At 44.7% G+C, this 23,820-nt stretch overlaps 7 protein-coding genes across 7 annotated transcripts; 5 read left to right on the top strand and 2 right to left on the bottom strand.

Annotated features, from left to right (window-relative positions):
- The first annotated feature begins 397 nt into the window (after positions 1–397).
- Positions 398–2,235, top strand: LOC128258666 (chromatin modification-related protein MEAF6). The gene is made up of 4 exons (XM_052990438.1): positions 398–629; positions 697–910; positions 1,185–1,316; positions 1,932–2,235. Exons 1-4 carry the CDS (start codon positions 483–485, stop codon positions 2,132–2,134), a joined length of 696 nt encoding a protein of 231 aa, XP_052846398.1. The 5' UTR covers positions 398–482; the 3' UTR covers positions 2,135–2,235.
- A 479-nt stretch (positions 2,236–2,714) lies between these two features.
- LOC128258543 (transmembrane 9 superfamily member 3) lies at positions 2,715–6,296 on the top strand. The gene is given in 6 exon segments (XM_052990197.1): positions 2,715–3,018; positions 3,074–3,391; positions 3,393–3,632; positions 3,954–4,687; positions 5,093–5,323; positions 5,390–6,296. Coding segments are annotated over 6 exon segments (1,800 nt in total). The 5' UTR covers positions 2,715–2,886; the 3' UTR covers positions 5,535–6,296.
- A 1,297-nt stretch (positions 6,297–7,593) lies between these two features.
- On the top strand, positions 7,594–8,710 carry LOC128258542 (collagen alpha-1(VIII) chain). Its single transcript, XM_052990196.1, has 2 exons — positions 7,594–7,698; positions 7,760–8,710. Exons 1-2 carry the CDS (start codon positions 7,662–7,664, stop codon positions 8,641–8,643), a joined length of 921 nt encoding a protein of 306 aa, XP_052846156.1. The 5' UTR covers positions 7,594–7,661; the 3' UTR covers positions 8,644–8,710.
- Positions 8,711–9,929: 1,219 nt separating this feature from the next.
- Positions 9,930–11,687, bottom strand: LOC128258506 (membrane-bound alkaline phosphatase). Its single transcript, XM_052990146.1, is given in 2 exon segments — positions 9,930–11,015; positions 11,017–11,687. Coding segments are annotated over 2 exon segments (1,560 nt in total). The 5' UTR covers positions 11,629–11,687; the 3' UTR covers positions 9,930–10,067.
- A 252-nt stretch (positions 11,688–11,939) lies between these two features.
- On the top strand, positions 11,940–14,694 carry LOC128258505 (alkaline phosphatase). The gene is made up of 3 exons (XM_052990144.1): positions 11,940–12,095; positions 12,854–13,998; positions 14,331–14,694. The coding sequence occupies exons 1-3, from the start codon at positions 12,011–12,013 to the stop codon at positions 14,670–14,672; spliced, it is 1,572 nt and encodes a 523-aa protein (XP_052846104.1). The 5' UTR covers positions 11,940–12,010; the 3' UTR covers positions 14,673–14,694.
- A 340-nt stretch (positions 14,695–15,034) lies between these two features.
- On the top strand, positions 15,035–16,692 carry LOC128258372 (cytochrome P450 307a1). The gene has a single exon (XM_052989957.1). It carries the CDS (start codon positions 15,061–15,063, stop codon positions 16,690–16,692), a length of 1,632 nt encoding a protein of 543 aa, XP_052845917.1. The 5' UTR covers positions 15,035–15,060.
- A 298-nt stretch (positions 16,693–16,990) lies between these two features.
- On the bottom strand, positions 16,991–23,820 carry LOC128258351 (serine/arginine repetitive matrix protein 2). The gene is made up of 4 exons (XM_052989935.1): positions 22,797–23,820; positions 21,638–22,741; positions 18,582–21,590; positions 16,991–18,520 (listed from the first exon to the last, which is right to left on the bottom strand). The coding sequence occupies exons 1-4, from the start codon at positions 23,492–23,494 to the stop codon at positions 17,476–17,478; spliced, it is 5,856 nt and encodes a 1,951-aa protein (XP_052845895.1). The 5' UTR covers positions 23,495–23,820; the 3' UTR covers positions 16,991–17,475.

Genomic DNA, 23,820 nt, shown 5'->3' with positions numbered 1-23,820 from the left:
CAAGAATACTTAAAATTGTCATACTGATTACAGAAACTCGTTGAAAACATCGAAAAATAATTTTCGTTAAAAAAAAATATGTTATTGCTTTTAATCTATTGCCTATGCACGCAGCGAAAACTCATTTTTTCAGTAATATCACACTATTTTCGTAAAATTACAATGCTGTTTTTTAATTCAAAGTAAATTAAGGAGTATAAGTCTAATCAGTAATTTTTGAATTTGGCTGACTAAAATTTCATTTGTAGGCGCTGCCAGGGTAGGAATAGCGCCATCTGTTCATTAGATTCTTAAAACAAAAGAAACTGGGTTTGAGTCGCGGCTAAAAACGCTTCGAACGTTTTAAAATGCACTAGCGCCTCCACTTACCCATCAAAAATCTATGCGTCGATACTACCGATTCGATAGTGTTATCGAAGTTAGTCCACAAATTTGTCAAAACACAAACAATTTAATAAAAACATATAGCATTTTCTTTAAATATGAGCTCGCCCACGAGTAAAAATGTTAGCGAAACCAATGGGAACAAGCCCAAGAAGTCGGGCAAGACAAATTCGAATGCGAAGAGTGGACAAATGGACACACGTGCCGAACTGGCGGACCTCATCAAAAAAAAGGCGGAAACCTCGGTGAGACGCAATATAAACAAACCTGAAACCGGGGCATTATATCATTATTACATTGTCCGATTGACAGGAGCAACTGGCCAATCTGGAGCGACAGATCTACGCCTTCGAGGGATCCTATTTGGAGGACACTCAGCTGTGCGGAAACATCATCCGCGGCTGGGAGCGCTACTTGACCTCCAACAAGGCCACCAACTCCAAGGCTGACAAGCGGAACCGCAAGTTCAAGGAGGCGGAGCGCCTCTTCTCGAAGTCCAGCATTACCTCCATGGCTATATGCAATCGTAAGTGGGGAATCATTAGGACTCGCTCCCTAATCCGTTTCGGAAAGTTCCTCATCTTCAGATATTGGTTATTATTGGAACATTGTTAAATTACAATGTATATCTATTCTACCATGGTCACGACAGGAGGCAATATTGACATATAAGCCTGTTTATATATAGTTTCCTTGGGAACGATATAAGCTCGAGTTTGTATATACCTCGGCATGCCGAGGTTTCCTTTTCGTTTTTATTTATTTATGTTTATGTTTGAAAAAAATACGCTTATTTTTAGCCGAGCGCGCCAGCGAATCGGATTCTATTACTAATGAAGACTCCAGCGACAATCAGATCTCAATCAACCAGAACACTACCACGGCCCACGATGGAGCCACGACAATCAAGAGCACGCCAAAAGATGAAAAGGGTAAGGCAGAACTTCCGAAGATGATGTCTGCATCGAGGGGATATAAATATGATTCATACAAAAGCTAAGATGATGGAAAACATCAGAGGAAAATTTATGAAGATTAATTCAAAAATCAAAAGGGATTCCAAACGAAGCTATCATTAAAGAGCCTTACCCAACATTGTGATTAATTAGTTATTTTTGCATACAAAATAGAAAGTATTTTAAACATAAATATTTATTCTACACAGACTGAGATATAGACTGATTATATTAAAACTAGAAAACATTTTGGACAAGACACTTAAAATACAATTTTTTCTGTGAAACCAAAAATATAAACCAAATATAAAAACCTCATAAGCTTTGAAAACAATTTGATCAAAGGCTCATTGTTTATAAAGTAAACCGCTTCCTAAACCAATAAAAAAAACATTAATTACATGTTTTAACATCCAATTTTGTATTTATAAGAAGGACCTGCAGTTCAAGCAACAATATTTCTCTCTTGAAAAGCTTGAGATAAATTTAATAATCAAGACTAGTTTATAAATATTAAAGTATGTATACCTAAACTACTCCACCACATTTGCAATTCCCTTATTAATTCCGTGGTTATCAATTAATTCACAGATTCCCCCTCGCATCGAAATGAGAGTAGTCTGGCAGTTGCTGGAGGTACCGGACTGGTACCTGGATCTGCTGGCGGTGGAGGTGTCAGTTCAGGAACAACTCTAGGCACACCCACTTCGAACACAAAGAGCAAACTTTCCACTAACTCCAGTGCGACGGCGAAGAAGAGCGGGCACATAAATAAGAAGATTCGACATCGATGATGACTGCTGCGGTTGGGTCTTCACCGGAAAAATTAACTTTTTAAGTTCAAAGTTTTTAAATTAAAATTTGTTCAACTAATAAAACAAATGTAGATTTAAAACTAAGTAGTTGTTGCTTTGGGAAAATTCTATAAATCTAGTTTGGTGAAATTTTGTTCTTGTTGTTATGAAATAATAACACTGAGAAAAACTATTAGAACTCGTAGTTTACTATTACAATGAATCTCTCGTGAGAAGTCAGTAACTTAAATTACTAATTAAAAACTTTTTGAGACATCCGATAATTACATTTATTATAGTAGTTTTTCATTTATACATTGCATAACAAGTTCAACAATCTCAGATCTTAAAACTCTATAAAGCACTTAAAATTGAGAATTTGTATTAATTTAAAATATTGGATTGCAGAAAAGATTGTGCTGCCTAGGAAGAAAAAATTAAATTACGTTTAGAAACAAAAAAAACGTGTGCGAGCGGAATTTTCAAATGTAATAAGTAAATGGCCACACTAAATTCCGCTGTGCCAGTGTTGCACAACTCTCGATTCGTGAAAGTGACGTGTGTTCTAGTTCTGTGATTTGGTTCCTTAAAACCGGAACCAGCACAAATGAACTGACTTTACGTTTACGAGATCTATTTTTCTGTCGGCAAATCTGAATTGTTTGGAAAACTGTTTGGCAAATTGTTTGGAAAGGCAATCGAAACACGCCTTCAGAGCGAGGTCACCGGAAGACGCGTTACCGAGGTCGCCAATGAAGATGGTCGGCACCACCACAATCTCCACCACCAAGGTGGCTGCGCCAAAGTTTCGTGCAATTTGTTTATGTCTGCTCATCGCCAGCTGCTACGTGTCGCAGTCCCAAGCTGATGAGCACAACCACAAGGTGAGTTTGAGTCCCTTGTCTACACCCAGCTGAACTACATCTCCTATATTTCTAGTACAATGACCGGGAGGAGGTGGTCCTGTGGATGAACACGGTGGGTCCGTACCACAATCGGCAGGAGACCTACGCCTACTTCTCCCTGCCCTTCTGCAGTGGCCAAAAATCCTCGATTTCGCATTACCACGAGACCCTGAGTGAAGCCCTCCAGGGAGTGGAACTGGAGTTCAGTGGCTACGAGATGGAGTTCAAGAACGATGCCCCGCGATCCGTCATCTGCATGATCACCTTGCAGGAGGAGAGCGCCAAGGCATTCACTTATGCCGTGAAGAACGAGTACTGGTACCAGATGTACATCGACGGTTTGCCCATTTGGGGGAAAAGTCGGCGAGCGGGACGAACGGGATGGAAAATACTATATCTTCTCGCACAAGAAGTTCGACATTGGCTACAATGGCCAGCAAATCGTCGACATCACCCTTACCACCGATGCTCGGGAGGAACTGAAACCGGGCTCGCAAATCAACTTCTCCTACGAGGTCAACTGGAAGCCCAGCAAGGTGGAGTTCAAGAATCGATTCGACAAGTACCTGGACCCCAACTTCTTCCAACACAGGGTGCGTATTAAATATTGTAAATGGAAAGCGGGAAAATGAGTATATCTTTAATAGTAAATCTGTCAATGAGTAAGCAGCTCACAAGTTTATAGATAAGGCGAACAACCAGTATATTTCCATTGCTTAAGCTAATGCTTAAAAAATAACACGACAAATATAGCAAATTCATGTTATTTAGAATTAAAGAACCGTTAATATTTTTCTGAAATTAAATATTTTAATTAAGTTACAATTTAATATAGATTATATTTCCGCCAGATGTTGACCTATTCTTTACAAAATTATTAATTTATATTTCCCCTTTTTTTAAAACCCCTACAGATCCATTGGTTCAGCATTTTCAACAGTTTCATGATGGTCATTTTCCTGGTGGGTCTCGTATCTATGATTCTGATGCGAACACTGCGCAAGGATTATGCGCGGTACAGTAAAGACGAGGAGGTGGACGACATGGAGCGCGATCTGGGCGATGAGTACGGATGGAAGCAGGTGCACGGCGACGTCTTCCGTTCGCCACCAAACACCCTGCTGTTTTCGGCTTTGGTTGGAGCTGGATACCAACTAATTTCAGTGGTGTTTTGTGTCATTATGTTCGCTATAGTCGGTGAACTGTACACGGAACGTGGTTCCATGCTGTCCACCGCCATATTTGTGTATGCTGCGACCTCTCCAATCAATGGTTACTTTGGAGGATCACTGTACGCCCGATTAGGAGGACGAATGTGGATTCGGCAGATGCTGGTCTCCGCATTTACAGTCCCAGTGGCTGTGTGTGGCACGGCTTTCCTGATCAATTTCATTGCCATCGGTTATCATGCCTCGCGAGCCATTCCCTTTGGCACCATGGTGGCTGTCACCTGCATCTGTCTTTTTGTGATCCTGCCCTTGACTTTGGTGGGCACTGTGGTGGGTCGCAACCTAGATGGACAGCCGGACTTCCCGTGTCGAGTGAACGCAGTACCACGACCCATTCCCGAAAAGAAGTGGTACATGGAGCCGCTGATTATTGTCCTCCTGGGTGGCGTCCTGCCCTTCGGCTCCATCTTCATTGAGATGTAGGTGTTTACTGAACATTTAGGCAATTAATTTAATGATTAACTTAGTTTAATGCAATCATATCACGAATAATTTGCTTTACAATGATAACCCACAGTACTAATTTATTTTAAAATGATACAGTATAGTTTTTAGATTAGTGGTAAATATATATATAATATATATGTAATTTATTGTCAAAAAAGGTCAACTATGAATAAGTATTTATCATAATACATAAGAAAAAATCGTAGCCCCTAACTACTTTTACTTTTCGAAAATTTGCTTTAAAAACAAAAAGATCATAAAAAGGTCGAAAAAGACATATTATATATTTTTGTATTGATATACAATACTATTTAGTTTGTAAGATACTAATATTATTTAAAGAGAGTTAGTTCAGTTTTCTGTTTTTTTCCCCACAGGTACTTTATCTTCACCTCCTTCTGGGCGTACAAAATCTACTATGTCTATGGCTTTATGTTGCTGGTGTTCAGCATCTTGACCGTGGTCACTGTGTGTGTTACTATTGTGTGCACATACTTCCTGCTGAATGCGGAGGACTACCGATGGCAGTGGACGAGTTTCATGGCGGCGGGCTCCACGTCCATTTACGTGTATGCCTACTCCTTTTACTACTTCTTTTTTAAGACCAAGTAAGTTGCATATTTCTGATTGACACAATGGTAGTCATTAATAAATATAATATATTTTTTTTGCAGAATGTTTGGTCTGTTCCAAACGGCCTTCTACTTTGGCTACATGGCCCTCTTCAGCGGCGCCTTGGGAATTATCTGCGGCACCGTCGGCTATGTGGGCACGAATCTCTTCGTGCGCAAAATCTATTCCAATGTGAAAATAGACTAAGAGCCCTGCGACTCGAACCGCCGCAACCCGCCCCCAGATCTGTATATCATCCTAATCGATTTACACTTGTATTTATTGAGTAGAGTTTTAGTTCTGTGTGTTTTCTTTTGCTCCAGTTGGCTCTTCTCTCCGTCTCTTTGCGTTTCTCACTTCTCATGTTGGTGTGAAAATGAATGCCAGTCCAATGTATTCGCACCAAAGATTAATTATTCAGTTTAACGATGTGCACGCAGGGCACATATATAACTTAAATAGTGCTTTTCGGAATTGTAAGACTTTGAAATTAACTTTGAAATGAACTTTGAAATCTAATTCTGACGAAGTGTAGAAAAAATAACATTAAGATATAATTGTAAATTGAAAGCTCAGTTTCTTGCATTTACTTTCTAATAGAATTAAGAGTCAATTATTAATCTTATCTTTTTCAATTGGAGTGTCCCTAATTCCATAAAGTTAATAATTTAAAAATAACGATAATAAACGTTTGGATTGCTTTGTATATTTTCATATCTAAATATTGGTAGTCATATATTTTTTACAAATTCCGAAGATTACATTTTTGCCTTATATGTGCTCAGCCTGCGTACCGTATACATCAAGTATTTTATTTGAATTGTTTGCCTAGAAAACTTATCAATCTATGCAATTGCAACAAAATGTGACTTGAACTTGTTTGCGCCAATTAAGTTTATGTACGATGCAAGAAATGTGCTGATTAGCAATAGTCGATAATCTTATAATAAATTCAATATATAAAACCAATCTAAAAGTTGATTACTTTAGATTTCACCATCATCTTCATCACTATCAAACACTAAGATCGTTAAACGATTCATAATCCGCTCAGTAACATTGACCCTCAAATTGTTTTTCAATTGTTGGGAGGCAAACAACTTGAGCGGTATTCTTTTTCGATTTTTTGACATTAGTTGGTTTGGTGCTTATCTGCTGGTTTATTAGTGGGCCAATTACCGATTTTAACACTCTTAATGATTTTTGGGAAGCAACAATGCCAGAAAATAAAAAAACCAATGAGCTCAAGTACTTTGGAATTATTCCATGACAATACAATTGATAAAGACTTCTAGAGCGTTTTTGGTTACTGATAGGGTTTTGTTTGGGTTTACGTACTTGGGCTATCATTATTATGAACAAGATTAATCCTCTTTTATAAGATTTTGGTAATATTACTGACTTCTCAGTTCAATAATATTTACTTTACTTAGTATATAGTGAAAGTTCGTCAGTTCTATAATTTTTTATAAGGTCGAACTTTAAATGTTTAAGAATTGGTAGGTGTTTGGGTTTTATATACGGATTGATTTGAGTGAAAATTCTTTCGAAAAGAGGAAAATTAGGGTTTCTCAGAGTATATATAGATTTAATCTGAAACTAGCAGCCCTCCTTCATCAGGTTTTACTTTTCCGCTTATCTGAACGCTCAAGGGGCCCAAAGTCACCAGTTTTCAAGAGAATGACGATCGTTTGCAAGTGGACACTTACAGAATGGACGAGTGCCACTAATGACGCGTGTTTTCGACGGCTTTGTCAATGGAACTCTCAGATTAGTCGGAAATGTCGCAGAACCTTTTCATTTAAATCCGCCTAGGGGATTTCGTAATTTATGCTAATTCTGGCACATGAAAACCATAACGGCGCTTCCTTTTCAAATGTCTGGGTGTCATTTTGATGACAAGAGCCCACATTTAGTCACATAAATTGTCTGACTTAATCACAATTTACTCTTCTTGATAGACATTTTCCCTGCCGACTGTTGGCCAAGAACCAGAACCCTGCTGACCCAGTTTATGGGCTTGGCCCTAACGTCCAATGATGTTCGTGTGTATTTTGTTGCATAAATTATTATAAACGCAGCGAACTCCGTAATAAATGCCTTATTCCGTTTGATCTTTTTAACATTTCCCTTTCGATTGTGTGCCCAGAACAGTTATGGAGATGCGGTAAATGAGTTTTGGGTTTAATATTAAGATTATTTGGTTTTTTTTATATGCACATGAAAATATTTGTCAACTCTTTTAACTTGGTCCCAAGTTTTCCAGCTTATAAAAGCGGCTACCGAGTCCTAGGCTCAGCTCAGTCTGTATCGAAGTGCTTTCTCACCAACATCATGGGTTATTGGGGTCACTTGGCTTTTTTGGCTTTGGGTGAGTTTGTGAAGAATCCTTTTTATTGTACAATTTTGTGATACATTATGTGCCTGTGTAGGCCTTTGCTCTACTGTTCAGTCTTCCCTGGTGAAGTGCTCTTGTGACCCTGGTGCCAAGGGCGATCGAGGACCTCCTGGGCCACCCGGTCCTCCTGGCTTCTGGGGCTATCCGCCCATGGGTCCTTATCCTCCGAATCTGCCCCTTATTCCGGGACCTAGAGGTTTACCCGGACCACCGGGTCCTCCTGGATATTGTTTTCCCTGTCCTGCGGTTCCACCTGTAATTCCACCTGTGATTCCACCTGTGGTTCCACCTGTGGTTCCACCTGGAGTGCCCGTTCCACCGTTGATCTCCACCCAAGCAGTTCCTGGTGGAGGTTTCGGAGCAGCATCCGCCTTGACCACTGCCGTGGGCAACATAATAGTCATTCCCGGAGGAGTACTAAATGGTCGCGCTCAGTTCTTCCACATTTCGCCCGATGGTCAGGTGATGCAGATCGAGCGACCGCAGAATCTGCCCAGTGAACTATTCGATTCACCTGCTGCTCAGAGCCCTCAGCCTCAGCCCACTTCCGCATCTCTGTCGGGGATCACACCACCCGCTGTGCAAGGGGCTCCCACTCAGGCCACGCCCGGAGAACTGTTCCCTCCGCAGACTACATCGTTGCCGGAAAATTTAGAGGAAACCGTATATGCCGTGGGCAATCGAAAGGACTTCCTGCGAGGAAGCACCGATGCCAGCGATTGGCGGAGGATTCTCCTCTTGGGCGAGAGATCCCACGATGGCCTGCTCACTCCCAAGGGCCACTCCGTCCAGCAGCATAATCCCAACCAGCTGGAGAACAGCATGGAGAACTTCCAGAAGGCTCTGGTCGAGCTCAAGGAGAAGTATGCGACGCTCATCCAACCGCGCAGTTCTAATCAATATGCAGTCATCATTTGATGAGCAAAGTCGAGATTAAGTTGGTTGAATATTTAAATAAAACCTGTTCTGATAATGTCTAACTATATTCTGATGGTTTTTTCTACTTACCATTTATTAACAACGATTGGGGCGAATGTTATGAACAACTTCAAAATTAATTTTACTATTTATAAAATGGTTTGAAGATACATAAGTTATTTTACTGAGTTACTTTATTTTATTGTTGTGAAAAAATATTTAACTGGTTCTCACGATTAATTGTTTAGGCATCGCTAATAGTTCTTAAAGTAAACAAAATCAAAGATAAATAAATTTCTTAGAATCGTTGAACGACGGTTCAACAAAAATAGAAATTATCAGGGTATTCCCAACGAAATTCCGTAATGACAACTGTCAACAATGATTATGCGCAAAATATGTTCCACAAATATAAAAGATTCTTAAGAGAAACTTAAATTAAATGGATAGTACAAAGATTTTAAATTTTATTAACTCATTCGCGTATCATAAAGACTGACATTTGTGGTATGAGGAATTCTGGGAATGAAAACAATAGATTTCTAACAAATCGCATTTAGTTGTCTACTATAAAATTCAATTTGATGCACTAGTTTATCATTTTAAATAGATTTTATTTTCTGATTAAATTTAAAAATAATATTTCTAAGAATTGGTGGGCAAATAATTTTTAGTTTGGGGCCATTCATCCGACGTCAACAAATTTACTTTTTAAAAGTTAAAGGCTGATAATTAAATTTCTTAGTAATGATAGGACAATCAGTTTAAAATGTATACTTTGTTATAAGACACTATTGAGTTAAATTCCTTTAGAAGATATTATATTTTAAATGATTAATCATTTTAAATATAACATTTAAAATGGGCAAATGAAATCCAAATTTTGTATGACTTTGGTCGGTGCTTAATTTCTTCAAAGTCAACTTTTTGCGTCATTTGACTAAGTCAATAAAATGCGTCGCATAAAATGAAAGTTTTTATCAAACGATTTGCTGATTTGATATTGATGGACAAGAATGCACCATAAAAAAGTCCGCATTATATTTGTGCTTCCATAAGTCCAACTATCTGGATCTTCAGACCCACTAATGGCAAAGGCACTCCTCCGAATGTATAAGTGGCTTGATATAAATCTTCAAAAGCAGTTCTTTCCGATCACACCACACCTCCAAAGACAAAGTCCAAGACTAGAATGTTGCTTACAGTTTAATCGAATTTAATCTCAGATAATATTAGTATATTTGGTTTTTCTTATTGATAGTAGTAATCCCCGATCGGATTCCCTCTCTCGAGGGCCATGTATTGCAGCACCTGTCAACTGTTGAGTATTCGTATGACACGATAAAGCGTACGTGAGAATCGTCTAGTGGACGAGCTAATTAAGAGTCCTTCGGCCTGTCAATCACCTCTTCATTCTTCATTCTTCATTCCTTATCGCAGGCGGTTAGTCCGTCGCCAACGCACGCGGCAAAGGCCATTATGTGGGGAATGGTGTTCTGCTCGTAGACCCCGGTGAAAAGATGGGCCCATGGACCCGAGGCAAAGACACCGACATCCTCGCCGCCGTGGGTCTCCGACTCCAGGGGCACCGTGGCGGGGAAGAGCTGGTCAAAGTCCCCGATTGTGGGCAGACTGGTGGGATCCTCGCGCTCGTGGGTCTCCGTGTTGTAGAAGTCCTCGAAACTCTTGCCGTTCGCATAGCTCAGTGCCAGATAGGGTTTGCCATCCTGGCCCTTCGCCTTGGCCGCTCCGAAGATGTCGCTGCCACGGGGCTGGTAGCCGGACACGCTGAAGGTGTGCGAGTGGTCCGAGGTGACCACGATGAGCGTCTCCTCCGGGTTGGTCATCTCCCTGGCCCTCTTCACCGCCTTCGATAGCTCGGCGGTCTCGTCCAGGGCAATGCGCGCCATGGTGTCGTGATGACTGATGTCGATCTTTCCCCCCTCGACGAAGAGGAAGTAGCCCTGCTCCTCGGTTTCCAGCACTTCAATGGCCTTCTGCGTCATCTCCTCCAGCGTGGGCTCTTTGTTCTCCGGATCGGCCAACTGCTCCAGATGGTAGTGCAAGTGACTCTTGCTGAACAGACCCAATAGTCTGCCCGTTTCGGTGGCATTCACATCGAGCAGTTTCTTCTGCGTTTTAACGAACGTATTGCCCTTGCTCAAGGCCTCGAATTCCTCGACGAGATTGCGGCCATCCGTGCGTCTGCCCTTGTCGTAGTGCTCCGGACTATAGAAGCTCCGCTTGCCACCACCCAGCATTACCTTCAGTTTGCTGCCCACTTCGCCATGGATCAACTGGACGGCTATGTCCTGGAGACCCTCCGATTGCTCACCGCAGGCCTCTTCCAGGGCAGCGTTGTTCTCCCACTCAGCGATCGGCGACATGGGCGTAGACTCCCGAGGGCGAGGCATGGGTCACCCGGGTGGTGGTCACCAGTCCAGCTGCTTTTCCCGCATCCATGGCCCATTTGCCCAGGGAGAAGACATGGTTCTTCTCATCGGCCATGGCCAAACAGTCGCCTCTTTTCACATGGGCATTCACGCCAATGGTTCCGTAGTTGGCTTTCACTCCGCACAGGTAGGAGGTGGAGGTGCAGGCACTGTCGGGAACTATCTTGTCCACCGAGTAGGTCTTGGACAGCCCGGTGAAAGGAAACTCTTCGAAAGAGAGCTTCAGCTCTTCGTCCCCAATGTAACTACGGGCAGCAGCCAGAGTGGCCAAGCCCATGCCATCGCCCAGGAATAGGATTATGTTCTTGGCCTTGTTCGTGTTCCTCACATACTCCAGCTTCTCACGGATGAGTTTCTTGCCGGCCGAGTGCCAGTACTCCTGGGTGTCCTCGCCGGCAATCGAACGAAGTCTGGGACTACTGGGCAGATGCGGATGCATTCGCTCCTCGTCGACGGGAGCTTTTCCAGGTACCGCTGCCCCCGAAACGATGGTCAGCAGGGTCAGGCCAAACCAGAACTTAGGACTCAGCATTTCGGAGATGCCTTCACTGCGCCAGCCAAGTGAACACTGTACTCCGGAGTCACACACCGCCCATTAATATACCATCAGGTGCAGTTCGTGCGAGGAGTCGATGGGGCGTTTGGGGGATCGGCTAATTTACGACCCCTTCTTGACCAGATCGTGATACTCACGTTTCTAGGCACTCGAGATAATTAATCGATCGCCACTTTAGATTGCTCAAATCACAAAAACAATCGTATGTACGTATGTACGTATAATGCGTACATGTGTTGCAGGAAGAACGCTTTGAAAGTCGGAGGCTATATAACCGGGCCAATCCGCCTATTTTGGCCAGTCTCGCGGTCAATCTCGAACCGAGCATTTCTCAGCCTCAAGTTACCGCCCCCTCAAGATGGCAAAAACTGGACTGATCGTGTGCTTTCTTGCTCTCCTGTTCATCCAGGTTCGGAGTGAACTATCCGATGACCGAGAAAATGGTAAGTGTTGTCGAAATTTAACACGAAGGGAGCCCCCGAACCAATCCGATTCGTTTCGGCCCCCACCTTATCTGCAGCCAATTGAAAAAGCCCACCTGCCTTATCGCAAATCTTGTGAATTTATTAGACTGGGCTAATCTATATCTACATATATTTGAAAAGGTTGTCATCGAAGAGGTAATATGATTTACGATTCATTCGTTCACGTGAAATGACTTTTAAACGTTTATTTAGTTCACGTGAACAAGTGAATTGTATATGATTATTGAAAAGCGATTGCCATTTATGGCTGAATTAAAAATAAAAAAAAAACATTTAAAAGATACCGATTTTACAAAATTATTGTTGAGCAAACAGTTTAGAAGTTTAATTCGTTCTACTCACAATTAAATAGCTAAATAAAAGTATTTAAGACTAAGTATCTACAATTTAAAGCAAGCTTTAAAAAATCATAAAAATATATATGTGTAGTACCTAAAATTTGATTTGGACTCAACTCAATAGTCATAATAAAGCGATGAAATTACGAAATCATGGTGAAACTATTAAAGATTAAAACGTTTTTAGCACGTTTTATTAAGGTTTAATCAGGTGCGTTTTTCCAGCGATTAAATTGAAGCCCATAAACAGTTATAATTAAAACTGATTTATAGATCTAATCGATAGGACAGCCAGAAAACATGTTTACCACTTGAAACACTTTTATTAGACCAACTTTCCCGCCGATTAGTTGCTAACCCAAAGTCCGGCCCTTACAGCCCAACATCCCCGACTGCCGTCATCACGCGACTTCGAGGCCCTTGACGAGGAGCTGGAAACACGATTCTGGCACGATAAGGCCCAATCGATTCTGGCCGATAAGCTGGCCAGCCACAACAAACTCAACGAAAATCGAGCCAAGAACGTGATCCTTTTTTTGGGCGACGGCATGTCCATCCACACGATAGCGGCCACACGTGCCTTCATGGGCGATAGCAACAAGCAGGTCTTCTTCGAGAAGTTCCCCTACCTGGGACTGTCCAAGACCTATGCGGTGGATGAACGCACTCCGGATTCGGCCAGCACGGCCACGGCCTATTTGACCGGAGTCAAGGCCAACTATGGCACCATCGGAGTGAATGCCCAGGTGCAAAGGGGCGATTGTGTGACCAATTCCAGCAACCATGTCCACAGCATTGGTCAGTGGGCCCAGGAGGCGGGCAAGTGGGCGGGCATTGTGACCACCGCCCGGGTGACACACGCTTCTCCAGCCGGAGTTTATGCCCATGTGGCTGAGCGGAACTGGGAGCACGACGGCGAGATCGTTAGCTCAAAGTGCAGTCCGGATATCAACACGGACACTGCCCGCCAACTGGTGGAGTGGCCAGTGGGCCAGGAACTTCGCGTCATACTGGGCGGTGGTCGGTCCTATTTCCGGGATCAGTCCCAGCACGATGAAGTTGGCGTTGCGGGCCTGCGAACCGATGGCCGAGATCTGATCCATGACTGGCAGGAGATCAAGAAACGGCAGGGATCGGAGGGCAAGTATGTGTGGTCCCTCAAGGGCCTCAAGGAAACGGATCTCAGCAAGACGGACTATCTGCTTGGGCTCTTCGACACTTCCCATCTGCCCTACCACGGTGATCGTCGGCGAACCCACTATGAGGACGCCGAGCCATCCCTTTCCGACATGACAGAAGCAGCCATCGATTTGCTCAGTAAGAACGAGGACGGATACTTCCTTTTCGTGGAGAGCGGTCGCATCGATATGGCCCATCATGCCACGAAAGCGAGGAAGGCTCTGGAGGATACCCAAGAATTCGCGGCGGCCGTGGAAAAGGCAAGGAAAATGACCAACGAAGAGGACACTCTCATCGTGGTCACGTCGGATCACTCGCACACCATGTCTATCAATGGCTACCCGGTGAGTAAAGTTATTGTAGGAATAACTATTTAATTATTAATTAATTTCTGGTATAGAAAAACAGTTAATATTTAATTTGAATAAGGACAGATTAAGAAAATAATATCAAAACTCATTACTTTCTCAGTAAACTAGTTTCAATTTCAAGAAATCTAAAAATTCAATATAATTATTCAACCATTTACTGATGCAAACATTTTAAATACTTCCATAGCTTAAGATCTTATTACAACATCAGTAATCTTAAACTGCAATAGTTTTATCGCCCGTTAATATGTTTAATTGTTAAACTAAGTATTTTTCTAATCCACTTACCCATCTTCTCTATTCAGTATCGTCGCCAAAACATCCTGTCCCTGGCTCCCAACTTGGCTGATGACGAACTGCCGTTTACCATCCTGTCCTATGCAAATGGTCCAGGATTCATCGATACCTACAGTTCCGAGTCTGGACGCATTGATCTTGCCAATGTGGACACGACGAACGAGGAGTTTGCCTTCCAGGCCACGGTTCCCCTGAGTAGCGAAACCCATGGCGCCGAGGATGTGGGTGTCTTCGCCTCCGGTCCCTTCGAGCATCTCTTCACTGGCAATTTCGAGCAGAGCTCCATCCCAGCGATGATGGCTTATGCGGCCAACATTGGACCCTTCGCGAAGGACAAACTGAACGAGTAATAAAGTCTTCATTTAAATCGCATACTCATACGGAATACTCAATAAATAAAGAGTAGCTTAAGATTAGGGGAAAATTAAAGCGCTATTAAAATGTAGTAAAATCAAAATTAAAATAAACAGACAATCATTCGAAGTAAATAACAACTTTATCATTCTTATCAGTTTCCATCCTGATGATTCATGTTATGGGAAAAACAAACCATTAAAACAAAATCAATCAGGTACCAATTTCACTAAAAGAGCAGGTAATATCTCATCCCACAAAAGGAAACAATTATTATCCCGAAGGATATACAAATATCCTGGCCTGGTGTGTACCTGGCTACTTGATTTGCTTGGCCATCGTCAGTTGTCTTTTGCACTCTCTACCTTCAAGAACTACGCGAAAATGTGGGTTATTTTGGCTTCCAGTGTTTCGGCCATTTTAATAGGCGTTGTGATCACATCATACGTGACTATTTTCTATGGATTGAAAAGATGCGTTGTTCAGCCTGTTAAAAATGGAAATGTAGCTCCAACGAGCGAAATAGCTTACCGAAAATGTGGACAAGCCCCAGGTCCACTGCCTTGGCCCATTATTGGAAACCTGCATCTGCTGGATCGCTATCGAGATAGCCCCTTTGCTGGATTTACCGAGTTGGCCAAACAATACGGGGACATTTACTCCCTGACTCTTGGACACACACGCTGCTTGGTGGTGAACAATCTGGAGCTGATCCGTGAGGTCCTGAACGAAAACGGAAAGGTGATGGGTGGACGACCGGACTTTATACGCTATCATAAGCTATTTGGAGGCGAGCGGAGCAATTCATTGGCTCTCTGCAACTGGTCACAACTGCAGCAGAAGAGGAGGAACCTCGCCCGACGTCACTGTTCGCCCAGGGAGTCCTCCTCCTTCTACATGAAAATGTCCCAAATTGGATGTGAGGAGATGGAGCACTGGAATCGCGAGCTTAGGGAACATTTGATCCCTGGTAAACCCATCGAGCTAAAGCCCCTCATTCTCAAGGCCTGTGCCAACATGTTCAGTCAGTATATGTGTTCCCTGAGATTCGACTACGATGATGTGGCGTTCCATCAGATTGTGCAGTACTTTGATGAGATTTTCTGGGAGATCAATCAAGGTCATCCCTTGGATTTTCTACCCTGGCTGTATCCCTTTTACCGGCGGCACCTCAGCAAAATCATCAACTGGTCCACGTCCATCAGGAAATTTATACTGGAACGGATTATCTGTCACCGAGAGGTGAACATCGACTTGGATGAACCGGATAGGGATTTTGCCGATGCCCTACTAAGAAGTCTCATTGAGGATAAAGAGGTTTCCCGGAACACGATCATCTTTATGCTGGAGGATTTCATTGGTGGACACTCGGCGGTCGGAAATCTTGTGATGCTTGTTTTGGCCTATATAGCCAAGAATCATGACATAGGAGGGAGAATCCAAGAGGAAATAGATGCCATAGCTTTGGAGGAGGACAGACAAGTCAATCTACTGGATATGAATGCGATGCCCTATACAATGGCCACGATCTTTGAGGTGCTGCGATACTCATCCTCACCGATTGTGCCCCATGTGGCCACAGAGGATACAGTGATCTCTGGCTACGGGGTCACAAAGGGCACCATTGTGTTCATCAACAACTATGTGCTGAACACCAGCGATAAGCATTGGATCAATCCAAAAGAATTTAATCCGTTACGGTTTCTGGAGAAATCAAATGAGCAAAGCCCCAAAAATTCCAAAGGTTGCGATTCGGGCATCGAAAGCGATAAGGAGAAACTTCAACTAAGAAAGAATATTCCCCATTTTCTACCCTTTAGCATTGGAAAACGGACTTGCATTGGACAGAATTTGGTCAGGGGCTTTGGTTTCCTGGTCCTCGTTAACGTAATGCAGAGATATAATGTGAGCAGCAATGATCTATCGACGATTCAAATCAGTCCAGAGAGTTTGGCACTGCCTGCCAATTGTTTTCCATTGGTCTTGACACCTAGGGAAAACAAAAGGGCCAGGTAAAAAACTTTAAGCTACAAATAGAGTAATGGGAAAGTTTCATGAAACGTAATCAGATAAAACAAAAAATAATTATAGCTTCTTAACAATGGGTCCAAGGACCAATTAATCGAGTTAATAAGTAACTTTTAACAATTAATATTGATTGACAAATTGGTGTAGTTTTATACGATCCTACTATTGAATATAGATTTTTAATCCCACTCTTTCAATGATTGTTGAGCTCTCCAATACCCAATCAAATTAAATAGTAAAACTATTTTACTCTCATTATTTTCAAAGACTCATATAACGCACAGACTTAAGTATTTGTAATTCATTGCTGTATTTTGTACATTCAAACAAATTCTTATAGTTTCACGCCACACTATAAATCTCACACGCATTCGACTCATAAAGATTTTAATATTAGATTATTTCGTTAAGAATTTCGTTATGATAAATGACTCAATTATATTTTAAATGTTGTGTAATGTTGTGTTTCATGTATAATTCTTAAGCGCATTGAACTATTTACAATTTTATTTTCTTGTAGAAATCAATGAACTTGGGTCAAAGTGGAACCATATATAAATGACATACAAACTTAGAGCTCAATAAACCTAGCAAGACTTTTATCAATAAATGCGATTTGTTTACAAAATGGTCAAATAAACAAAATTTAAAAACAAAACTTTTAAAAAGTAAATCTTAAAGTAAAGGATAAAGGACTTTGCATGTAGTATTAGAGAAAATTATCTAAAGAAACTATTGGCTAAATAATCAAACTATCAGGATATGGGTCGACTACTGGGACTCCACAAGGAGCTGCGGCTTAACGTCCACCGCTGGCTGTTCGGTTGGCTCTGCTTCCGCCTCCTTGAGATCGTTGCCCGCTTCCTCCGGACTGCATATTCCTCCTCCATCATCTACGTCTAAAGTTTTCGGCAGAGGTCCCAATTTTTGCAGTATATCGACTGGCATGATTTCCGTAATGGTAGGCACCGAGCTCACACTGAATTGAGAGGGCAGTTCGGGTAGAATTGGCAGCTCGGGTAGAGGTGGTGGTGTGAAGTAGGGAGCTATTATCGCGGGAGGTGGCGTAGAGTTGCTTGGAACAGGCACGGGCACGGGCACAGGTAGCGGCACGGGTGCAGGAACAGGACCAGGAACCGGAACTGGCGATGGCACCATGGCAACCGGCTGTGGATAGCCCTGATAGCCACTTCCATCCAGTACGGGAATAGGCTGCGGCAGCACGTTAACTGGCACCGGAGAGAGTACAGCTCCACTTGGCATTGGAGGCGGTCCACTCAGGTAATAGGGCATCCCATCCGGCATTGGCATCGGCAGCGGTGGTGGCGGATGCTTGCTGAAGAACTCCTTCAGCATGGCCGATCTCGTGGCGGGATCCACATGCGCGGGAATCATTGGCGGGCGGTGTCGCAGGAATCCGGGCGGAAACTGTGGCAGGCGTCCGGTCTTCATCAGCATGGCAAAGTGCTTGGGATCGAAGGGCGGGCGGCTGGGTGAACGTAGCATTCGTGCGTGAGACTTCACTATTGCTCCTTTGATGGGATCGAAGTGAAAGTACCGGAACTTGGGCTTCTTCTGCACCAAGACGGGCTTCTCTAGATTGTCGGGCTTGGGTGTCAGAGGCGGCGGTGGCGGGGGCATACTAAGCAGCTCGTCGCGAATCATTTGCAGTTTGGCGGCGGCTTGGGAGCGACGCTCCTGGTATTGCCGCAAAGCTCGTTCCACCGCCATTCCAACCACAGCGCGGTCTTCGTTATCGCTCTCGTAAGTGGGCAGCACATTGTCCACGAAGTTCACGCTCTTTCGCTTGGGTTTACTGGAAGAAATGTAAATAATTAGGACTATCTTAGAATAATTGTAGAATATTTCTAGTTTACCTTTTGTCCTCAATTGGCTCCTCTATTGCAGCTGCCAGTAGGTTCTCCTCCGGTTCCATAATGTCCTCACCGGAGGGCACTATCTCCAAAACGTTTCCCTTTTGCACTGCAACCGGCACCACCGATGCCATGGGAACCATCGGCACCTTTGGAACCATCGGTGCCATAGGAGTCATTGATTCCATGGGAACCATTGGGGCCATGGGAAGCTCCCTAAGTACAGAACCCGGTGGCTGAGGTGAGGATGCACTGACCATTTCACCCATATAATCCCCATAGGAACTAGAGTAGTCTTCGGAGTATTGGGCATAGGCCTGTTCCATGTTGTAGGCGGAGTCCATGTAGGCGGCATACATGTCATAGCCCTCACCCATCGCATTCTGATCCTCCTGTTGAGCCAGCGACATGTTGTAGTAGTAGGCAGCCGCTTCCATTTCCATTCCCTGGTTTTCCTCGAAATAGTTCATGAAGTCTCCGCCAGTGGGTGAACGAGCTCTCGGCGATATGGAGCGGGATCTTGACCTGGAGTAGGATCTCCTTCTGGTTGGTGAGCGGGATTTGGACCAGCTGCGTCGCATGGGCGGCGATGGGGGCTTGAAAGGCAGCGGTGATCGTGAGCGGGAGAAATGTTCCCGTTCTCGGTCCCGCTCCCGATCTCGTTCCCTGTCCCGACTTAGCGAGTGATGAGAGCGCGGTGGAGGTGGTGACCGAGGTCCAGCCATTTTTGCTGGGATAGGAGACAAAGAACCACGTTTCCTGTTCCCAACGATCGGTGGCAGTCGCCTCCGTCGATTTGGACTTCTGCTGCGCGTACGACTTCTACTCACACTCCTGCTGTGACTTCGCCCTATTTTGATGCCTCCTACGGTTACTCCTCCAATCCTCTTGGCGTATCTGGATCCTCTTCTCGGCGACGGAGGACGCCAACGTCTGGGGCTCGGGGAACGAGACTTGGGCCTCGACCCGCGACGGCGTGATCTGTTTCTGGAGATAGAACGCGAACGAGACCGGCGACGGTGCCCTGCCGGCGGCGGTGGACTCCTCAATATCCTGGGCTTCGATCGGGACTTGACAATCGTGGGCTTAACAATGGCAATCTCTTTGGGTGGCTTTTGCAGCGCTGTCTTAGGGGGCTCTTCGCCGAGTTTCGACTGTTCGGGCTGCTCTTGGTCATCCTTATCGAAAATTGCCGATTTCCTTGTGAGCTTCAGAGGGGAGATGGTCAGCTTGATTGCCTCACGATTGGCGTCGAAGATGTTGTTTACGGGAAAAGCGGACTGCTTAACCTCCACCGGTTGCTGGAGGTTTTCTTGTTCGTCTACTGGCTGCTGATCTTCACTTGCATTGCTCTTCAGCTCCTGTTTGCGATACTTATCCATGATGGCATTGCGCTGCATGAGAAATAGGGATTCCATTTTGAGTAGCTCCTCGGAAATCTCATCGCCCGCGTCGTAGTTCTCCCGCATCATTTGAATCCTGGCCAAATTGTCCTCGAGACTTTTCAGCTTGCGCAGATCCTTGCTGACACTGTTCCTCTTTTGCTGCTGCTCTTTTCCAGGGATATCATCTAGATTGGCTTTGCAGTTATCCGAATTTTGGAGTGTATCCTCACCCGAAGAGTCCTCATTGGCATCTTCTTCTTCTGAACTGGAATCATCGCCGGATTCGCTACTACTGCTACTTGTTGAGGAGGTCTCAGTGCCCGAGGAACTTTCATCGGCAGTGGAATTACTCAAGGAACTGTTCTTGGAGGCCTCCAGGGTTTCCGCTTTCGTTTCCGTCTCCAAATCCTCGTTGGACATCTTAATACTACTCATGAATTTGTCATATAACTCATGGATATTGCTGGTGGGCAGGTCCGCATCCTTGGCCCGAGGAGGTGGTGTACTGTTGGCATTCCACAGAGCATTCGAATCATCATCATCGCCATTGAATTGAGTAGCTGGCGGAGGCAGGGGCGTGGCATTAAGAGAGGCATTGTGATGGAGATTGGGAGCAGCAGTCGGAGCAGGAGTCGGAGTAGCGGGCGGAGCGTTCTTCGGCATACTGGCCATAGAATCGTCGTTTTCCCAGTTATCGATGTAGTCATCCGTATCAGGACTTTCCTGCTCTTTTGCTGGTGGAGGTGCATTGGCCGCCACCGCGCCATTCCTGACCAGGATCTCACGCTCCACCTCCCTGCGGGGCGTGGTTTTGCGTTCGATCTTAATGGTGGGTACAGCAAGGGCCGGTTGTTGGGGCGGTGGCGTCAGGTCCTTTTCAATCTTTATGCTGATTTCTTTGTACTTATCACTGCGCCTTGGTTGATATCGACTGCCATGTCTGCCTCTCTCAAGGTCTTCATCCCAATCCTCTTCACTCTGACTGCCGTTTGTCTGAAGTCGTCTCTCCTTGCTCGACGGACGCGGGGAAGACTTCCTTTCGCTTAATACTGATTCACGCTTGAACGGATTTACATGTCTTGTCTGGCTGTTATGGTGGTCCACCACTACCCTGTCACTACCAGATCTCCTACTGCTACTATTTGGCATAGGTTCTGTTTTAATCTTCTTGGGCGCCTCCTTCCTCTCCTTGTATTCATTAGTGCGGCGGAACAGCTGCTCTTTGGTAGCCAATAGGGCCTCCAAATGCAAGTCACTGTCCTCGAGCAGGGCGCCAATCCTGCTGTGAATCTCGCTGGCCTTGAGCAGTGGGGCCAGTTTATCGGGTTTGGAAACAGGAGCCGCCTTTAAGGGGGGCGTAGTGCTCCTTTGTATAAATACAGCTGGGGCTGTAACGGCAGTGATTGATCTTGGAGGTGAGTCGGCAAAAATATCGTACCCCTTGGGCTTTAAAGCTTCAGCAGGTGGAGTCTGTGGCACCTGAGGAGGCGTCATTGGAGGAGTTCCTTCCCTCTCCACCCAGGAAGAATTGGCCTGGTCCATTTTTTTTGACTTGTGGTCGATTTCCCTGGTATTTTCATTTGCGGAATAATGCGGAGTTGCTGCTCTCCTGGAGCTATCTATACCCCTTTCTTTGGAGCTCCAAACTCGTTCTCCCTCGACAGAACGCTATACTTTTCATCTTTCCATTCCTTTGGGTTTTCCCTCGAGTGCTCTCTGGATTTTTCCTTAACGCTATCTTTTAAGCATTTTGTTGTGGATTTCTCTCTGGATCGCTTTCTTTGTTTTTCTTTGAAACGTTCGTCTAGTGTTTCGACTAATAGTCCCGGCAGTTTATCTATTCTACGTTCTGATGGCTTTTCTGTATCTTTATTTTGATTCGCTTCTTCTGTTGCCTTATCTCGAACTTTTTCAGTGGTTATCCCATGCACTTTTTCCTTAGATCGTCTTCTAACATTTTCTTTTGATCCTTCGCGCTGCTTTTTACTGTGATTTTCCTCATGCATTTTTTTGTATTTGTCTTTGGATTCATCCCTAGATTTCTCAGCAAGCTCTGTAGATTGTTCTTTTAGCTTTTCCTTGGAAAAGTCTCTGTGCTTGTCTCTAGCTCCCGTTCTTTCCCTGGAGTTTTCTCTACGTTTTTCTCTGCATATCGCCCTGGTGTGATCTCTGTCCTTTGTCTTTCCTCTGGTATGATCTTTGGCCTGGGATCTTTCTGGTGTTTTTGCCCTGGTTTGATTTCTCTCTCTGGATCGGTCTTTCGTTTTTCCTCTAGTTAGAGCACTTACTTTAGACTTTTCCCTTGCTGACGTCCTAGTTTCACCTCCAGTTTGATCTCTATCCTTCGATCTATCCGTTATTTTTTCTCTGGCCTGATTCGTTTCTTGGGAGGGTTCTCGGGTTTTCCCTCGATTTATATCTCTTTCCTTTGACTTTTCCCTTGTCTTCCCTCTGCTGAAATCCCTGTCCTTTGATTTTTCTCTTGTCTTTCCTCTGGTTAAATCCCTTTCCTTGGACCGCTCTTTAGTTTTTCCTCGGGATCTTTTTCTGGTTTTTTCTTTGACGCCATCTCTGTGCTGGGATTTTTCCCTGGTCTTGCCCCTGGATCGATTTTGCTCATTTGGTTGGTCTGTGGACTTGTCCTTTGTTTCGCTGGTGGCTTCTTTGGATTTGGGTGCTGCAGTATCCGCTTTGGATCTGCAATTCTCATGCTTTAAATTCGAGCACTCGGAAACTAGATTGAACACAAATGACAGGGGCGGCTGCAAGGCTGTCCATCTGAAATGACACTTTTATAACTTGATTTCTATTCGTAATTATGTGAGGTACTTACACCAAATCCGATTGGGGTCGCTTGCAACGTCCTGTATTGCTGTTAGTTCCTTGTCCAGGTGGTACCTGTGGTCCATATGATCCCGGCGGAGGTCCTTGGGCTGGCGGCCCACCCATCATGGGTGATCCCATGCGGTTGGGAGTGGGCGAGCGTCCGAAAAACGGCGGTCGCATGCCCCTGGGCCCGCCCCTGGCCATCCGGGGCATAAAACCCATGCGGGGGAACTCAAAACAGGGTGCTCTCATATGGAATCTCAAAGGATTAATGCCCAGGAAGGGCGTGGGCGGTGCTTGCGGAAGGGCGGCGGCTGCAGCCTCCTCCTGTTTCTCCTTCCTGGCCTTCTGCACATCCTCCAGGTTCTTGAGATCCTCCCCCGAGGAATCCGAGTCCGAGTAGAGACCTTCACTGTCGTCTGCCTCCTCCGATTGCTTCTGCGGTGTTCCCATCGAGCCGTTTTCTTTGCGTGCCGGTTCCAGCATGCCACTGGGTATCTTTCTCAGCGTTTTGCCAATCATCAGGTCTTTGGACAGATGCTTTTTGAGGGCGGGACTCCCCGGATGATTATGGGGCGGGGTCACCACTTCGCCCGGCTCCAGACTGTTGGTGTCGTTGTCCTGCAGATCCTCCGGCAGTTTCGAGTTGTTGCCAGGTGCCAGCTCCTCCAGTCCGGCGACTGATCCTCCCACTGCTTGCGACATTTTCACATCCGGCGACCTCGAATCGGCTCTCTCACTCCCTTTTTCGTTGCGTTTTTCTTGTTGTGTGCGGGAGCACACGCTCTTCTTTTCGCTTTCTCAATGGCGGCGCCGCGTTGTTGCTGAGTTTCCACGCTGCGCTTCCCCTCGCCGGGCGCTAAAATCGATTGGGCGGCGCGGGCGGACGTCCTCGTCGGTAGCAGCGGTGCACCAGCTGGGCGGTTGCGGTTTCATGTACGTTTTTTAATAATGTTTATGCCATCATTTTGGATGTTTTTGCCATAACAGTGTTGCCAGATGAAAAATTTTGTTTCTTACTAAATAATCCC

Source organism: Drosophila gunungcola, assembly GCF_025200985.1.
Source record: "Drosophila gunungcola strain Sukarami chromosome 3L unlocalized genomic scaffold, Dgunungcola_SK_2 000003F, whole genome shotgun sequence".
Classification (NCBI taxonomy): domain Eukaryota; kingdom Metazoa; phylum Arthropoda; class Insecta; order Diptera; family Drosophilidae; genus Drosophila; species Drosophila gunungcola.
This window is presented reverse-complemented; position numbering and strand designations above follow the sequence as displayed.

Bases quoted from the DNA above. Each gene is read 5' to 3' on its own strand.
- LOC128258372 (XM_052989957.1), top strand. From the start codon at position 15,061: ATGTGGGTTATTTTGGCTTCCAGTGTTTCGGCCATTTTAATAGGCGTT.
- LOC128258666 (XM_052990438.1), top strand. From the start codon at position 483: ATGAGCTCGCCCACGAGTAAAAATGTTAGCGAAACCAATGGGAACAAG. The intron at 630-696 runs GTGAGACGCAAT...TCCGATTGACAG, and splicing joins AAAAAAAGGCGGAAACCTCG to GAGCAACTGGCCAATCTGGA. The intron at 911-1,184 runs GTAAGTGGGGAA...GCTTATTTTTAG, and splicing joins CTCCATGGCTATATGCAATC to CCGAGCGCGCCAGCGAATCG.
- LOC128258505 (XM_052990144.1), top strand. From the start codon at position 12,011: ATGGCAAAAACTGGACTGATCGTGTGCTTTCTTGCTCTCCTGTTCATC. The intron at 12,096-12,853 runs GTAAGTGTTGTC...CGGCCCTTACAG, and splicing joins ATCCGATGACCGAGAAAATG to CCCAACATCCCCGACTGCCG. The intron at 13,999-14,330 runs GTGAGTAAAGTT...TTCTCTATTCAG, and splicing joins TGTCTATCAATGGCTACCCG to TATCGTCGCCAAAACATCCT.
- LOC128258351 (XM_052989935.1), bottom strand. From the start codon at position 23,494: ATGTCGCAAGCAGTGGGAGGATCAGTCGCCGGACTGGAGGAGCTGGCA. The intron at 21,591-21,637 runs GTATAGCGTTCT...CTCCAAAGAAAG, and splicing joins AAGGAATGGAAAGATGAAAA to GGGTATAGATAGCTCCAGGA. The intron at 18,521-18,581 runs GTAAACTAGAAA...CATTTCTTCCAG, and splicing joins GAGCCAATTGAGGACAAAAG to TAAACCCAAGCGAAAGAGCG.
- LOC128258542 (XM_052990196.1), top strand. From the start codon at position 7,662: ATGGGTTATTGGGGTCACTTGGCTTTTTTGGCTTTGG. The intron at 7,699-7,759 runs GTGAGTTTGTGA...GTGCCTGTGTAG, and splicing joins CTTGGCTTTTTTGGCTTTGG to GCCTTTGCTCTACTGTTCAG.